The sequence below is a fragment of the Pongo pygmaeus genome, chromosome 15 (genome assembly GCF_028885625.2).
Source record: "Pongo pygmaeus isolate AG05252 chromosome 15, NHGRI_mPonPyg2-v2.0_pri, whole genome shotgun sequence".
Taxonomy (NCBI): domain Eukaryota; kingdom Metazoa; phylum Chordata; class Mammalia; order Primates; family Hominidae; genus Pongo; species Pongo pygmaeus.
In genome coordinates this window covers 104,164,716-104,177,347 of record NC_072388.2, presented here as the reverse complement: position 1 = coordinate 104,177,347, position 12,632 = coordinate 104,164,716, and the positions used below count along the sequence as shown (strand labels likewise).

The 12,632-nt window shown below is 52.7% G+C and overlaps 1 protein-coding gene across 1 annotated transcript; it reads left to right on the top strand.

Annotated features, from left to right (window-relative positions):
• Positions 1-944: 944 nt before the first annotated feature.
• On the top strand, positions 945-12,490 carry CDCA4 (cell division cycle associated 4). Its single transcript, XM_054447805.2, has 2 exons — positions 945-1,239; positions 10,436-12,490. Exon 2 carries the CDS (start codon positions 10,442-10,444, stop codon positions 11,165-11,167), a length of 726 nt encoding a protein of 241 aa, XP_054303780.1. The 5' UTR covers positions 945-1,239; positions 10,436-10,441; the 3' UTR covers positions 11,168-12,490.
• The last annotated feature ends 142 nt before the right edge of the window (positions 12,491-12,632 follow it).

Genomic DNA, 12,632 nt, shown 5'->3' with positions numbered 1-12,632 from the left:
TTAAATAAGAACAGTGATTCTTTTCAAGCACAATTCAGTTCCCAGTTCCTTCTCTGCTGACCATGCTAGTAGTCTCCATCCCACTCCCAGAATAGCCCAAAAGTCCCTCCACCCCTCACACTTAAACTTTCCCACGAGATCACAGGGTTCTTTCTCACTGCACTGAGACGTGCTCCTGCCTCCTGCCCCCTGCCCCTGCCTCGGGCTTTGTCCCAGCCATTCCTCTCCTGGAATTCTCTTCCACTCTTCCTTTTGGTGCTTTAAGACGCCCCTTATCCTAGAGACCTATGTGAGCAGCGCCCCCACGTCACTCCTAGGTTTCCCGACAGCATTTCAGCATTTACCACCGACGCACCTGCGGATTCATCTGAGGATTTCCCCCCCCAACTACCAGCACTCGGTTCTCAGCTGCAGCCACGCCTGCCGGGCCTGCTGCAGGCGCTCAAAGAGTATTACTTAAGTCAATGATTGCAGGTTCTTGCATCCTATTTAAAACCTTTTCCACTAAGAGATTTAAAATACGTGTCCCCTGCTTTCTACTTTCACGTTACATTTCTTACGTGTAAACCCAGGAAGCCTTTAGAGATAACCCCGGTTTCTGGAGAGGCTTGGATAGACCTCGGAGCCCAGGCCGCCCGGGAACTGCCGTGCCCGGCTCCTCCCGACCCCGGCACGGATGCCTAGGCAGAGAAGTTGAGGCAGGAAGAAGCGAGAGAGTCCAAACCTCTGTTGGCCCCGCCACGCCCGCCCGAGGGCCCCACGTGGGCCCCAGGCGCAGGCGCGTTCAGTTCAGGGCCAGACGCGCGGAGACCTGGGAGCTGACGGAGGAGACCTGGGAGCTGGCGGAGACCTGGGAGCTGGCGGGGCGGGGCCGGACTGGGCGCGGGGAGACCTGGGAGCCGGCGGGGCGTGGGCGTGGCGGGGCCGGGCGCGGGGGCGGGGGCGGGGCAACCGAGGGCGCGCGCGAGCCCCAACGGCCGTAGCCGCAGCGCGGGAACACGCGCCACAGATGCCCCGCCCGCGTGGGTTTGAACAAGAGGCCCCGCCCCCGGCCCGCGAGTGGCCAATCAGCGGGCGCAGCGCGCGGAGAGCGCAGCGTCGACCCTTTGTGGACGCCGAGTGGCGGTCGCACGCCCCGCCCCGAGCCGGCGGGCGCTCCTCCCTCAGCGGCGGGAAGCTGGCGGCAGCGGCGGTGGCGGTGGCTGAGCAAAGGACCTGGCGGGCGGCCTCGCGGGTCAGGTGAGCGGGCCTGGCGGACCGCTAGGGCGTCTACGGCGGCGTGCACTTTTGTGCTGCAGGGCGCGGAGGAGCCTGGGGGCGGTGCGCGGAGTCCGTGGCTCCTGGCGCTGGGTCCGGGGCGGAGGCGGCGCCCGGGACTACCGCTGGGGCTGCCGCGGCGCCCTCGCCGCCCTCCTGGGCGCTGGTTCCCCCGCGGGGTGGTCGCTGCTGAGGGGGTCCGGGGAACAGAGGGGCCCGGGCCGCCGTCTGCGTTCCTTGCGGAGTGCGGAGCTGGGGCTTTGCCGAGGCCTCCGGGCGGCGCCACGCGGGAGCCGCTTCACGAGGGCCCGGCTGGGGTACGCAGCGGCGTTTGCCGTACCTCGGCTCTAGTTGCAGCGGAGGGAAAGCCAGGCGCGCCCCGCGACGGCCGCTCCCGCCCTGCCCTGGGCCAACCCCGCTAACCGGGCCGGGGCGCGCCGCAGCCCCCTCAATTGCAGCCCGGCCGCGGAGAGGGCCGAGGGTGTGGGAGGAGGCCCAGACCCCGGGCGGGTCGGCCAGCGCCGTCTTCCCTGGGCTCCTCCGGCGGTCCGAGGTGGGACTAGGGAAAGTCCCCGAGACACTGGCAGAGGTCAGAGGCAAGCTTCCCTCCGCGTTTCCAAACGCTTCTCGTCCCGCAGACAGGATCGTCGTAACAAAGGCTCCGCCAGCTTGCTGGAATAGAGGGTCTCCGCTGCCTCGTCTGTCCTGTGGCCTTCGTGGGGGACGCACGAGACGGCAGGACCCAGATAACCGTTCTCTCAAAGTGAACCACAGAAAAACATGGCCTGTTCACAAAACTTACGTTTTCTCAACTTTCTACGTACAACCACACTATTTTCAAGTGTCACCGTGTTTTATAATTAGGGTGGAAATCCAGAATACAAAGTGAGTTAACACCCTTTTTCTAGGAAGAGTAGTAGGCTTTATCTTGGAAAAGGGGCTAGGAAGTTTCCCTCAGCTTGCCATTGGAACATGTTTTCAGGGAAAAGAAGGGGTGTGTATCGTTCCAAGTAACAAAAGTACCTGCAATTGGCTGGGCGCGGTAGCTCACACCTCCCAGCACTTTGAGAGGAGGCCTAGGCGGGTGGATCACCTGAGGTCCCGAGTTCGAGACCAGCTGGCCAACATGGTGAAACCCCGTCTCTACTAAAAATACAAAAATTAGCTGGGCGTGATGGCGCATGCCTGTAATCGTAATCCTAGCTACACGGGAGGCTGAGGCAGGAGAATCGCTTGAACCCGAAAGGCAGAGGTCGCAGTGAGCCGAGATCATGCCATTGCACTCCATCCTGGGCGACAGAGCGAGACTCCATCTCAAAAAAAAAAAAAAACCAAATACCTGAAATTAACATATCAGTAATTGTTCATGAACAGCCTCCAGCAGACTGTAGTGGAAGGTGGAGCTCCCACTCAGTACTCAAGACTGCAGACATTGCTCCTCTTCTCCCTGTTTTTTCAATAAAGTATTTCAAAGCTTATCTGATGTGTGAGAAATGGAAATTGTTGATTTGCTTAAAAACCCGAAACTTCGAAGTGGCTGCAGGTCCAGCTGTGAAGGTGACAGGTTAGGTCAGAGTTGAGTCTGTCCCCAACCGTCCCAGCCCTACTGATCAGAATCCGGGAATCTGCATTTTCAGCCAGCCTTGTGGTATTGCTCAGCCACGAAGGCGTGGCCACTGTTGCTGTAGTGAAGGACCGGTCCCCGAGCTGTACTCTGCTTGCCTGAGCAGCACTGCGGGGCCGCTCCCTGCTGGCCTCTGCCTCGGTGGGCTTAGGTTGCTCTGTCCCTGGTGGCCTGTTGGCTCTTCCACCTGCCATGTCGGACATGTCCTCAGTCCGTCTGGCCCTCTTCGTTTTTCTCTGTCTGGTCGGTGCTTGCTTTAGAAGCCTGAGGGCAGTGCTGGGAGTTGACTGAGGGCTTGGCTCTCCTGGTGACACCCTGTGGAGTTGGTGGGATTTTAGGCATTTAACTAGATGTGTAGAAAGAGCTTCAAAACTGAGCAGGGGCCCAGACATGGTGGCTCACGCCTGTAATCCGGCACTTTGGGAGGCCGAGATGGGCGGATTGCCTGAGGTCAGGAGTTCGAGATCAGCCTGGCCAACATGATGAAACCCGGTCTCTACAAAAAATACAAAAATTAGCCGGGTGTGGTGGCGCGTGCCTGTAGTCCCAGCTACTCGGGAGGCTGAGGCAGGAGAATCGCTTGAACCTGGGAGGTGGAGGTTGCAGTGAACTGAGATTGCATCACTGCACTCCAGCCTGGGGGACAGAATGAGACTCTGTCTTAAAAAAAAAAAAAAACTGAGCAGGGAGCTAGGCTCCACAGCCCCACCGGTATGGTATAGGGCCTTTCCTCATTCCATATTAGAAGGAGTTAAGCAGCCTCAGGCCAGAGTCACACAGGAGGCCCTCAGGGAGCTGGGCCCAGCCCAGCCATCCCTCAGGGCTGGTTAAGACCATGCTCTTGCTGACTTTGTCTCAAACACAGATATAACCCAATTCAGGGTGATCCTCACAGGCTAGCTTCTCCAGGCCCAACCTTATCCTCTTCACTCCTCAACACGTGTTCTGGGTGAGGGCTCTTTGGGGTCATGCGACTGTAAAAAGCACCTGTGAGCTTTACTCTTTTTTGTATTAATAGTAATAAACTTGTCAGCATTTTAAAATACTGGGTACAACACAGAATTAACAGCTGCTGGAGATTTGGAACATTGGACAGGAATGATTTGAAGTGACTGAACAGGGATATTCTCATGGTACCAGAATGGGATCTGTGCATGGGATGGGATGCAGTGGAGGATGATGGGGATTCTCTCTCGTCCCTTGTAGGACTCGTGTAACCCAGGCACATCTATGCAGGTCTCTGGGTTACACAAGTCCTAGAAGGAGCGAGAGAGAATCTCCATCATCCTGGAGGATCCTTTCTGGCCCCTTGTAGCATTTCCCACCCCGAGGGTGGCTGCCCTCCTGTGTTTTCACAACTTGGATTAGCTTTGCCTGTCCTGAAGGTTCAGGTCAATAGAGTCCTACAGTACATATTTTTGTGTGTGTCTTCCTGCTTTTATTCAGCATAATGTTTTGAAATTTATCCATATTGCATAAATCATTGAGGTATGTTGCTGAGTTGCATTCCTTTGTCAGAATACACCAGATCGTATACGTTCAACTTGTTTTAAGTGGTTTTTTTTTTTTGAGACGGAGTCTCGCTCTGTCGTTCAGGCTGCAGTGCAGTGGTGCAATCTCTGCTCACTGCAACCTCCACCTTCCGGGTTCAAGCAGTTCTCCTGCCTCAGCCTCCCAGGTAGCTGGGACTACAGGCATGTGCCACCACACCCGGCTAATTTTTTGTATTTTTAGTAGAGACGGGGTTTCATTGTGTTGGCCAGGATGGTCTCAATCTCCTGACCTGGTGATCCGCCTGCCTTAGCCTCCCAAAGTGCTGGGATTACAGGTATGAGCCACTGTGCCCGGGCTGTTTAAGTCCTAAAAGAATGCTTGTGGCTGGGTGTGGTGGCTCACTCCTGTAATCCCAGCACTTTGGGAGGCTGAGGTGGGCCAATCACTTGAGGTCAGGAGTTCGAGACCAGCCTGGCCAACATGGCGAAACCCTGTCTCTATTAAAAATACAAAAAATTAGCTGGGCGTGGTAGTGCATGCCTATAATCCCAGCTACTTGGGAAGATGAGGCAGGAGAATCGCTTGAACCTGGGAGGTGGAGGTTGCAGTGAGCCGAGATTACACCACTGCACTCCAGCCTGGGTGACAGAGTGAGACTCCATCTAAAAAAAAAAGAATGCTTACAACTGAGAGTGATGAAACTAGGCCAAGGACTGTCCCCCCCCTCCCCAGGAGCCTTTCTGGAGGCTCACACTTGCTGGTCCTGTCCTTGAATAGACAGAAAAAAGGTTCCCCTTGTTCTCTGAATTTCCTTTCCGTGTGATAGATCTCATTGCCTGTGCATTTAACACTCCTAAATTTTATAAAATGATTATTTCTTTGGCATTTATCCAAGAGAAATGAAAAACCAATGTTCATGCAAAAACATGTTCTAGAATGTCCATAGCAGCTTTATGTGTAATAACTCCAAACTGGAAACAAGGAAAAAGTCCCCTTCAACTGGGGTGTGCTGACACTCTGCTCCATCTGTGCCTCCAAATCCTACTCCGTTGTGAACTATTGACACACAAGAGTTTGCAAGGATCTCAAGAGAATTATGCTGAGGGAGAAAAGCCAACCTCAGAAGGGTGCTTGCTGTGGGATCCCATTTATGCCACATTGTTGGGCTGACCCAGAGCTGAAGGGTGGCATGGCCAGAAAAGGACCTACACAGGGAGGCCGGGGTGTCTGGTCCTGGCAGAAGAGCAGCTGTGGAACAGGACAGGAACGCAGATGTGGAGCTCAGTGGAGGAGGGAAGGAATGCTTAGCTGTGGGGCTTAGAGACTTGGCAAAGCAAGAGGAAGCTTTACCAGCAAGTGTGCAGAAATTAGTGCAGGAGAAAGTTGGTGGAGCGTTCCACTTTCTTAGGATGCAGTTTAATAATGTTTATCAAGCCTCTTAAAAATGTACCTGTGCATCACCCCAGTAAGTGAAGAGTCGAGGTTAAGGAAGCCAAATGCTAGAAATACCAAAGCACCTAAAGTTAGAAACTGGTATCATTTGTGATTGGGAAAATTGTCAGTAGTGTGAAACTTCCCTCCCTTGTGCAGAGAGGAAAGTGCTGGGAGAAACGACTGGAAAGGAGGAACCCAGGTGGTGACTGTGTTTTTCTGAGTGGATGGGATCCTGGGAGAAAATTTGTTTTATGGTTTTTGATGCTCTTCCAGATTGTCTATGGTGAGCTGTGGAAATAAGCAACCAGGTGAGAACAGGCAGAAGCTGTTTATCCAGAGCTTCCCCTAGCAAGGGTGCGGCCCTCCTCTCTCATGATTGGCAGAAACTCATAGGCAGGCGAGGGAACAGGAGAGCTTTACAGTGGAAACCAGGGAAGCTCAGGGATGGCTGATGGAGGCTGCTGACTTGGGGGACTGGGATGGCCAATTAGAAGTGGGGCTCCTGGCCTGGCACGGTGGCTCACGCCTGTAATCCCAGCACTTCGGGAGGCCAAGGTGAGTGGATCACCTGAGGTCAGGAGTTTGAGACCAGCCTGGCCAACATGGTAAAACCCCTTCTCTACTGAAAATACAAAAATTAGCCAGGCCTGGTGGTACACCCTTGTAATCCCAGCTACTCAGGAGGCTGAGGCAGGAGAATCCCTTGAACCTGGGAGGCGGAGGTTGCAGTGAGCTGAGATCATGCCACTGCACTCCAGCCTGGGTGACACAACAACAAAAAAAAGAAGTGGGGCTCCTGTGAGATGGCTTAGAACACGTTTGGCTTTCTCTGGTTGGTCCTAAATTGGAAGCAGGGACAAAAACTGGAGAGGTTGTCAGTTACTAATCATGTCTTGGCCATTTTGGGCTGCTTGCTATGGAAATGATTGTTTAGCTTCCTGGATTGTTCCTAGAGAAAGCAGCCAGGCTTCCTGCAGGTCTGACTAGGGCAACCTGGCTTCCTGGCTGGTTACTGAAGGTAAAGGGCTGGTTTCGGACTGATTGCGGCAGATAATGGCTGAGAGTTCTGTTTTTGTGTGTAGTTCCTGGCCGGTTACTGTAGGTAAAGGGCTGGTTTCGGACTGATTGCCGCAGATGATGGCTGAGAGTTCTGTTTCTGTACGTGGTTCTGCCATCGTTTGTTCGTATATTCCCTCGCTTAGAGCAGATGTTATTAGGGTGATTTCCGATGGTCACGTATTGCTAGTGCTGCCCTTAGGCCTGCTGACAGCACCAGGCCAAGCACTGAATTCATCCTCTTAAGATCCCCAGTGGGAGGCTTCTAGTATCCATATCTGGCTTTCAGAAAAGGGCGGGAGGGTCTGTCGTTGGGTTTGGACTCATGACCTGGCATTTCTAAGGACTCAGAGGAAAGGAAAGTGGAACCTGGAGGGTCCTAGGAGCTTGGGACAGCTTCTTGAGCTGGTTCCCAGTGTGGTTGTGGGTCTTCTTGGTCTGTCCCATTGGTATTCTTGTTCCTTCTGTGAGTTGCCCTGATTGCCCTGGTCAGTCGTGCTGACCTCCTGTAGGCCCCACATTATGGGGGTTGTGCTGCTGGGTTTCCAGAGTCAGGGGAGGCAGCCAGGGGTTCTTCTGTCTGTCAACTTGGGCTTAATGCATGCTGTTCAAGAGGATTTGGTTTGGGTCCTAAATTAATCCATTGTTACGCAGGCTTGGGATTGAGATAGGTTGAAAGAGAAACTAAAAACCTAAAAGGTATATTGACTTCCCACAGAGGAACCCGTGGGACTTAATCTTTTCCCTAACGCAGAGTGTCCTTTGTAGTTTGACATAGCCTTATGCTAATTCTCAATATACTTAGCAGTTTTAAGCCAGTGATTTAAACAATGGATTGGGACGAAAACCTTTGAAAAGTTAAATTTGTGGCTGACACAAAGGACTTGAATATTTACCAAAAGTAATAGAAATGTTTAAATGTGTTTTGGTGGTAAACTGTCCTTCATTTAGAATTAGTTGAGAAGCTGGTGTATGTGGGTGTGAGAGGCGGTGCACAGCCTGAGGGTTGTGCCTGTGGTGACCTGCATGCTGCTCTGGGGAAATGGGTGCTGTAGGGGAAATAAGCTAGGGTTATATAAGTTTTCTTTTAATTTTAATTTTGAAATAATTGTAGAACCAGGGGAGGTTGCAGAGCAGTGTTCAGGAGGTGCCGTGTGTCCTTCCTCTGCTCCCCAGGGTTGGCATCCTCGTAGGATGCACAGCCAGGCCCCAGGTCCATGTGATCACACGGCTGCTGCAGGCGCATGTGTGCGTGTCTGGTGCTGTGCAGTCAGAGTAGAACCACCCCCACAGCCCAGGAGCAGAAGGGCCCCTCACCCCCGAGATCTCCCTGCGCAGGTTCCTTTCTAGCCGTGCCACCCCTCAGCTCTGGGTCAGCATGACAATGTGGCATAAATGGGATCCCACAGCAAGCACCCTTCTGAGGTTGGCTTTTCTCCCTCAGCCTGATTCCCCTGTAGAAGGATCCGTCCTGTGTATCAACAGTTCATTCCTTTCTATTGCAGAGTAGGATTTGGTGGCATGAATGGAGCAGAGTGTGTGTCACTGTGCCCAGGTGAAGGGTACATTTTCTTTGTTTCCGATTTGGAGTTATTACAAATAAAGCTGCTGTGGACATTCTGGAACATGTTTTTTGCATGAACATTGGTTTTTTCTCTGGGATAAATGCCCAAGAGGTCACTTAGTTTTATAAAATTTACGTGTGTTAAACGCACAGGGGATGAGATCTATGACACTGAAAGGAAATTCAGAGAACAGGGGGAACCTTTCTTCTGTTAATTCAAGGGGAGGACCAGCAGGTGGGAGCCTCACAGAGGGGTTCCTGGGAAGGGGTATGGTTGGCAGCCAGTTCTCCCGCACTGCAAAACTTCCCATCCTTGGTCTCCAGACCCTGAGCAGAGACAGCATATGCCTCCCATACCCCAGCTTTCCAAAAGCACCTGGGTATACCCTCGTCACAGGGAGCCATCAGACTGACTAAGAGAAAAAGAAGTTCCAAAGTTTGCATATTCAAAAGATTGTAACCCTATTTATGCATAACTTGAATTATTTGAAATAGTATTTCACTACATTACAAGCATGAGAAGAGAGAAACTTAATCATGCATGAGATGCTTGTCCTGTCAGACTCTGCCGGCCAGTGTGGCCCTGAGCCAGCTGTCATCCTCCCAGCTCCCCACAGGCGGCACTGGCAATGGCACCTGTCAAAAGCCAGAGCCCACCCTCCTGTCTGCTCTGCCTTTAATGCCCCAGAGATGTCCCAATTTAGAATCAGTTAAAAAAAAAAAAAAACCAGTTTGCACAGACTTGTACTTCTAAGAGTAGACATGGCTAATGTCCGTCTAGTGCATCCGTGCTGTGTGTCTTAGTGGAACCTGCCCAGCGAGGCTGAGCCTCAGGTGCCATCCCGGAGTTGCCCAGGTGTGGGGTAAGATCCAGGAATCTGCATCTTCAACCAACAGCGCCAATGCTGAGGCACACGCTGAGAAACGCTGCCTTGGCCAGCTCTGGGCTGCCACAACACACTGGTGGGGAACCCACGCCCCCTGCTCCAGACACGAACACACACACGCACCCTGCCATGTTTTGGTTCCTTTGAAGAGAAAGGAGTTGAGATGAGAGGGGAGGTGGCCCCTGAGGCCATGGTTGTACGAGCTCGTCAGCGCTCTCGAGTGGAGGGCATTGACCTGAGGGATGTCAAGTAGAAAGCAGCGAGGCAGAGCCTCTGCACCTTGGGAGAAATGAACTGGTAGGGGCGGGGGCGGGGGGGCCAAGGAATGGGTGTGATCCCTAAGGCAGGCAGCATGGGCGGGTGTGGGAGCAAGGGGCTGTCCAGGGCCACATGGGCTTGGCCAGGAGACCCTGTGTCCCTCGGAGAATATTGCACGAAACACAGCCCACTGGCTGCATGGGATGAGCATACAGCCCCGCAGTCCTTCCCCTGCACGTTCTTGGTAGCACAGCTTTCCAGCGCGGCTGTCTGCGACATATAGAGGCTTTTAGTGGAAGCATTGAGTGGGGAAGGCACTAACTCTTCTGAACGCAGAAGTGACTTTGTCCGAGGCAGGATCCTGAGGGAAGTCAGAATGGTATGTGTGTGTGCCCGGCCCTGTCCGTCCCCAGCCCTGTGCCCTCTGCGGGCTGGCACAGTTCACGTTAATCTCATGTTACCCCAGGGTCTCTTCTTTTGTACACACCACAATTAGATTTTTTGAAACAGATTTTCAGCCAAGCTCTCGAACACTTACATTTCTCTTATATATTTCTCCTATTTTTAGTTCATTTATCTTTTTTGCTGGAGAACACTGTTGTGGTACAGTTTAGAGGTTTGTCGTTTCTAACAACGTGACTGTGCCTGGATTAGGCAGGATGGCAGCTGATCTGGGGGTGGGGGTCTCCCACTGGGCTCCACGTCTCAGCTCTGTTACGGAGTTACAGCTCTGTTACGTCCCTGCCAGTTACGGAGTTGCTGCTCCTTGCGTACAGTCAGGGCAGCCAGACGAAATCCAAGGGGCGCTGTCCGCTAGAGAGTCTGCCGTGTGCTAAGTGGTATCTTCCTTGGTTTCTGCAGGACACAATGTTTGCACGAGGACTGAAGAGGAAATGTGTTGGCCACGAGGAAGACGTGGAGGGAGCCCTGGCCGGCTTGAAGACCGTGTCCTCATACAGCCTGCAGCGGCAGTCACTCCTGGACATGTCTCTGGTGAAGCTGCAGCTTTGCCACATGCTTGTGGAGCCCAACCTGTGCCGCTCAGTCCTCATTGCCAACACGGTCCGGCAGATCCAAGAGGAGATGACGCAGGATGGGACGTGGCGTGCAGTGGCACCCCAGGCTGCAGAGCGGGCGCCGCTCGACCGCTTGGTCTCCACGGAGATCCTGTGCCGTGCAGCGTGGGAGCAGGAGGGGGCACATCCTGCCTCTGGCTTGGGAGACAGCCACACACAGGGTCCAGTTTCTGACCTTTGCCCAGTCACCTCAGCACAGGCACCAAGGCACCCGCAGAGTGGCGCCTGGGAGATGGATGGTCCTCGAGAAAACAGAGGAAGCTTTCACAAGTCACTTGATCAGATATTTGAAACGCTGGAGACTAAAAACCCCAGCTGCATGGAAGAGCTGTTCTCAGACGTGGACAGCCCCTACTACGACCTAGACACAGTACTGACAGGCATGATGGGGGGTGCCAGGCCGGGCCCCTGTGAAGGGCTTGATGGCTTGGCTCCGGCCACCCCGGGCCCTAGCTCCAGCTGCAAGTCCGACCTGGGCGAGCTGGACCACGTGGTGGAGATCCTGGTGGAGACCTGAGCCAGGAGCCCTGAGCGCTCACAGCCGCCTCTGACGCATTGACACGTGAGCACTGGCTCCCACGGAGGGTGTGCCGGCCGCCAGCGGCGCAGCCTTGCTGCCCTGTCTGCTGATTCTGAGAAATCCCAGAACAGCCCATTACCAGTAGGGTCTGCAGCCCTAGTCCTGTCCCACTCACTTCCCCCCTTTGGAGGGCCAGGCAGAAGCTGTTCTCCTGGAAGGCTTCTCGTCTCTGGGCCAGTTCTGACGTCCCCACAGCCTTGGGCCCCTCGTGTCTCTTTGTGTCCCCCACTGTAGAGGACGGCGAGCCACAGCTGCATCAACCTCCTTTACATTTAGCTAGGTGAATTTTTACAATTCAGTTTTACGTGTTTTGGGCAGTATTTTGTCTTAAGATATATTTTTTAAACTTTTTATACCTTATCTCTTTAGATTTTTTCAGCTATTTTCTTAAAAGTATATTTTTTCTATAAACATCCTTTGCTGCTACATTAGAACTTTTATAGCCTAAACAATTGCAGTTGGTGTGTTTCATTTTTTCAAGGTTTAAATAAGGGTTTTTTTTTGTTTTTTTTGTTTTTTTTTTTTGGCAGTGAGCATCACTACAGTCTGAGTCAACAGTGTGAATGTATCATGTTTTACTTTAAATGTGTGTGTGATACTTCTTCATTATGTTCTGTGCTACAGTGAGACCTGGGTGAAAATCAAGAAGCGCACACAGCTACACTTTTGTCATTAGAAAATCTGTGGGAGCCACATCTTCCTAGACTTAAGCATAAATTATGGAGGATTTTATTTATGTCTATTTATATGTAAATGTCATTGAAGACAAAGGTCAAATATTTGTCTGTTTGGAGATCACCGGCACCAGTTGGTCTTCAGGGACCTCATAGCCCCTCGGTGGTGCCTTCTCAAGGCAGTGTTCCTGGAGGCTCCCGTCAGGGTCAGCCCAGGCACCTGCCCTGGGTGAGGAAATAGCATTGCTGCTGGATGAGAGACGCCTGCGCTGCTCTGTTAGACTGGTGCTAAAACAAAAGGTTAAGGCTAGGTTGAAGTCTAGAATGAAAGCAATCTGAATTCATGTCATTCATAGCCCCTTGATCTGTAGCGTCATGGGTGCTGCTGCAGGCAGGGAGTGAGCTGGGGGTGCCTGCAGCCTTGCACTCCTGCCCCGCCTCACCCCCCATGCTCCCTGTTTCTCATGCTTTCTCTAACTTCCTCACCCCTTAACCAAAAAGGCGTGTTTTCTTTTGTGCATATAGCCGTTCTTAAATATTGGTGATGTAAACCTCACTTTATTAAAAAATTATCCAGCAAACAAAATGGGAATGTGGTGTTAGTTACGACCACGGCCTGACCCTCCAGCAACCTTTCTGCAGGATCAGTTCTGCTGTATTATCTAATGGTGCTTTGTAAGGTGGTGAAAGGAATTTCACTTGGCTGCATTAAATGGACGCTGGGTTAC